A 5,169-nucleotide genomic window follows, 5' to 3' on the forward strand; every position below is an offset into this window, starting at 1 on the left:
TGACCATTTTCTGGATAATTCTTTTGATGTTTTTATTAGCTTCTTATACGGCGTCATTCATCTTGGGCATTTATGGTGGAGAGTTGTGGTGCTCGATCTTAAATTCTCCGCACAACTCCTTCATCATCTTATTGTTGAGATTACTGGCATTGTCAGTGATGATCTTGCTAGGAATTCCATAGCGACATATTATCTCTTTCTTAATAAATCGAGTAACCACCTATCGAGTGGCATTAGCATATGAATAAGCTTCGACCGACTTTGTAAGTAATCAATAGCAATTAGGATGAATCGATGACCGTTGGAAGCTTTTGGTTCTATCATCCCAATCATTTCGATACCCCACATAGATAAGGGTCACAAAGACGTCAAAATGTTCAACAGAGTTGGTCGCCATATATTTGACACTTGTGGCATCTTTTAACAAAGTTGTAACAGTCAACCTCCATTGTTGTCCAGTAATACCCAACACGAAGGATATTCTTGGCCATAGCAGGACCTTTCGCATGTACGCCCTTGCAGCCTTGATGTATGGATTTTATGATTATGCTCGCTTCGTGTCAATCCATGCATTTGAGCAGCATGGAATCATAATTCCTCTTGTATAACACATCACTGTTTAAGAAAAACTTGGAGGAAAGTCTTTTAAAAGATTTCTTATCAGTAATAGATATACCCTCGGGATATTATTGTTTCTCCATAAATGTCTATGTCGTAGAACCAGGGCTTATCATCAAGATCAGCCTCGATGTCTAGACAATATGTTGGTTCATCCAGGTGGTCAATATGGATGGTTGGTGCTTCATTCTTCCACTTGACTTTAAACATGGATGCCAACATAGTCAAAGCGTCAGCTGATTGATTATCTTCCCTAGGGATATGATGTAAAGAAATTTCATCATAGTAGGGCATCAGTTTTCTGATATGCTCTTTATAAGGAATCAACTTGCTATCCTGAGTCTCCCAATCACCTTTTACTTGACTAATCACTAGAGTTGAATCTCCATATACTTGAAGAATTGTAATCCTTAAGTCAATGGTTGCCTCAATACAATAGATACATGCCTCATACTCTGCCATATTGTTGGTACAGTCAAAGCATAATCTAGCAATAAATGGAAGGTGGAAGCCAGCTGGAGAAGTGATAATTGTGCCTATTCCATGACCATAAGCATTGGAAGCAGCGTCAAACAAGAGTGTCCATTGCGATCCTGGTTCGGGGCCTGGAATAGCGCAATCTCTGATAAACATGATGTCTTCATCTGGAAAGTCAAACCTTGACGGTTGATAACCCTCCACAGGTAAATGAGCAAGGTATTCAGACAAAATACTCCTCTTTATCGCTTTTTGAGTCACATAGTTGATATCATATTCGGTCAATAACATTTGCCTCCAAGCAATTTGTCGCATCTCAAAAAATACGATTCCTCGCAATGGTTGCGGAAGCATTTAGTTCGAACAGAGTCTCCACCGAACTTTATTTATCCCAATAAAGGAATAGGAAAATATCGATAAAACCTTTGAAAACAGAATAATGGTCGTCGCAACCATATTTGGGTTTGGGAGTCGATTACGCAAGGGGAAAGTATTAGCACCTCTCACGTCCGTTGTACTCAACGAGAACCTTTTAGTTTAATTTGCGAATTGAATGTTAGCTATTGTTGTTTGTTTTCTTCCAGTGATAAAGTTATTGAAAAGAGATGGATGGAAACCTCAGAAAGCGGGAAAGGGGAGGTTTTTTATTAGTGTGCTCGCCAAGATCTCGCAATCTCGTGCCTACGTATCCTTATGGTGCAATAAGGAAATCAGAGCATTCGTAGTTCAGGGAACTACAGTTGGTTGGTGTCTTTTAATGAGCGATTGTTTAGATCACATTCTAAAGGCTAAACATTGACTTGTTTACTCTCGGTGGAGGCTTAAGCACTAGTTTGTTGTGCGTGTTAGAAAGGATTAAACAATGTTCTTTTGAAAAGAGTTTCGATCGCACGGGGACGGGAAAAGAAGTTTGATAGGTTGAATGTGTTTTAATGAACAAATGCTTAGATCGCATCCTAGCGGTTAAACGTTAGCTTGCATGCTCGCGGCGGAGACTTAAGCACTAGTTTGTGCACACACTAGAAAGGATTAAGCAATGTTCTTTCTGAAAAGAATTAAGTTGTTGGTCGCACGAGGGCGGGGATTTAGTTTTAGTGTGTTTGGTATTTTTTAGAAGAACGACAAAATATTGAGCAATATGGTGCCCACCAATCGTTTAATTATTCTAGGAATAGTACGGCAAACGCCTCCTATTTCCTTTTTCGTTCGAATTATTATTGAAAGCTGTTTTCGGAAATCGAATATGCGTGATAGTGAGGCGAACACCTCTCACTTGCTTACTCAAGGAATAATGAGGCGTGTGCCACCTATTCCTTTATCCATGATTATTTAGAGTGTTTTAATCGGACGACGAAAGTTGGAGCGATATGGCGAGCGCTAATCGTTCGAATATTCGAGAGATAGTGAAGCGGACACCTACCATTCTCTTTTTCATCCAAAGTTCTTTTAAGGTGTTTTAATCGGACGACGGAAACAATCGAGCAATATGGTGAGCGCCAATCATTCAATTATTCGAGAGATGGTGAGGCGAACGCCTCCCATTCTTTTTCATCCAAAGTTTAAGTTATAAAAGAAAGCCTTTAGAAGTTATATTGACTTAGAAAACATGATTTGGATTTGAATTTGGTAAGGTTTTAATCGGGCGACAAGAATTCGAGCAATATGGCGAGCGCCAATCATTCAAATACTCGAGAGACATTGAAGTGAACGCCTCCTATACTCTTTTTCGTCCAAAGTTTAAGTTATAAAAATGTTCTTTTAGAAGTTATATTAATTCGGAAAAAGATTTGAATTCGAACTTGTAGAATTAATCGGATTTCGATTGAAATACTTGGTGTATCGATCATCTAATCGATTTAATTATAATTGAGTAGGTCTCATTGTAAGAAAATCCAGGAGTAAGATATGTGAGGTTGATGGCGATGCTAAAAGCAATCGACTTACAAATGTGTTTGAAAATGGACTCGACATTAAATCAAGAATTATGCGATTTTAATGGTTTAACATGGCTTTGAATCGATGAGATTGAAGCGGTTGTGAAAGAAGTCGATCAACATTTAATTATCAAAATTAACTGATTAAAGTTCGATTGAATCTATTAATTAAATTAATTAAGATTAATTATCAAAATTATTTAATTAAAATTAAATAATCAAGTTAATTAAAATTAATTAATGGTAATTAACTAATTGGACAAAATTTAATTAATTAATTTGTTATAATTAAAAGAGAAAGAATTAAGTGATCATGTTGATATAATTGATTGAATTAAATCGGTGACAATGTGCTCATAAACCAGTTTGTACATAGCGACAACGGAGTTGGAGTGTCGGATGTGGATCAAAACACGGTGAAATATTCTATTAACTTATTGAAACTTTGACGGTATATCGACATAGAATTGTCGAATCCGTAAATCAAAAACTACGATTTAACACAATGGAATAAAACAAGATAGCATAAAAATAATTATTATTTACAAAATACATCACCAAGAGTCGTCAACACCGTGATGTAGTCGGGCTGACATCTATATATACCTCAATATTCAAGAAACAATTAACAATATTATTTTTTAGAATTTAACAAGCAAACCCACAATATAATTAACAATCTATTGGAAAGAGGGTTATAATACTATGACTAATACTAACCCAAAATTTAAAGAATTAGCAAGGCATATTCTATCTAATTAAGAAAAATACCAGTTATAACTAACAAAATCAAGGTTTAAAAATAAAAAGAAAAAAGAAGAAACAAATGTTGATTTTAAGGTATCAACACAATCATGGCTTAATACAAATGTAAGTGTGGAGAAATTTTGGTAGCAACAGTAGAATCATATCGAACCAAAAAAAATGAATACTATATTGAAACAACATCAGCATAACGAAACCGAAAATAATTAGTATGTAGTAACATGGGTACCTATTAACAATGCAGTAGCTCACCATACTGCAAGCTATTTTCAAATGACAAACCAAAAAAGGAACCGCATCTGAATCATGATATACTCACATTAAAACACATTCGACATGAAAATTAAACACATACAGTCCAGTAATTTCAATCCAAAACAAAACTTGGTATAAAGCTTGAGAAACCCAAAATAGGTGCAACGAATTGAACCGAAAGATAAAAAAAGTAAACAAACTGTATATAAAAAGGCGACAGAAAATTCAACTCAAATTATTACCGTATCATTGAACTATAGTTGCTTGAAATATCGAGTACGCCGGAATTAAACCGAAAACACGGTGAAGCAGCTTGGAGTTGTTAATGTATTTGTTCTGAGCTATAGCAGTTGAGTTGTCATTCAAAGGAAAACAATTTGCTTTGTTATTTTCACCATGCTGAATCAAAAGAAACTGGCGGAAACGAGTGTTACACAGCATTTCTTTGAATAGATCGGAGTTCGATTGCAACCTCTACGAAATGGTTACTTTCCGTGTGCATTCATTACCATACTAAAAGGTTTTCAACATATACCGAAAATGCAACCAAAGTCGTAACCGACTACCTAACAGGAGCAAGTTCATAACAACAACCAGTCTCTACAGCTTGGAGAATACTTACAAAATTGAAACAGAAATTTTGCAATGTGAAATCAATATACACTCAACGTACTCGACATATACCGAACCGATTGGTGCCAAATATTTGTCATTGACAGACTCGATTTGGACGCCAAAATGCAAGCAGTAGCAGCACAAATTGAATGTTATATATGCATTAAACAAACATACATGATAGGCAACACAATGTAAAGATGAACACGATGATTGTCGTTACCGCAATATCGAACGGTTGTCGCTGGAAGTTCTATGAATACCTTGTCGGCGTGAAGAAATTATATCCATCGGACATTATTGTGGATGAAAGTTGAGAAGTGCAGTTCTTGTTGCAAGTTGAGATCTGGTTAGATCTGAGTCCAATACACGAGCCTCTGGGGAGAAACTCTTCGAACATGACGATGTGAGTTTTGAAGCTTACAAAAATGACATCCCGACGACGAGAACCGTATGAAGAAAACTATGATTGAGTTCTCGTTCATAGCCATAAATATCTTACGCC

At 36.2% G+C, this 5,169-nt stretch overlaps 1 protein-coding gene across 1 annotated transcript; it reads right to left on the reverse strand.

Moving 5' to 3' along the window:
* Positions 1 to 660: 660 nt before the first annotated feature.
* Positions 661 to 1,449, reverse strand: LOC127094778 (uncharacterized). Its single transcript, XM_051033558.1, has one exon. It carries the CDS (start codon positions 1,447 to 1,449, stop codon positions 661 to 663), a length of 789 nt encoding a protein of 262 aa, XP_050889515.1.
* Between the last annotated feature and the right edge of the window lie 3,720 nt (positions 1,450 to 5,169).

Source organism: Lathyrus oleraceus, chromosome 6 (genome assembly GCF_024323335.1).
Source record: "Lathyrus oleraceus cultivar Zhongwan6 chromosome 6, CAAS_Psat_ZW6_1.0, whole genome shotgun sequence".
NCBI classification, from domain to species: Eukaryota; Viridiplantae; Streptophyta; class Magnoliopsida; order Fabales; family Fabaceae; genus Lathyrus; species Lathyrus oleraceus.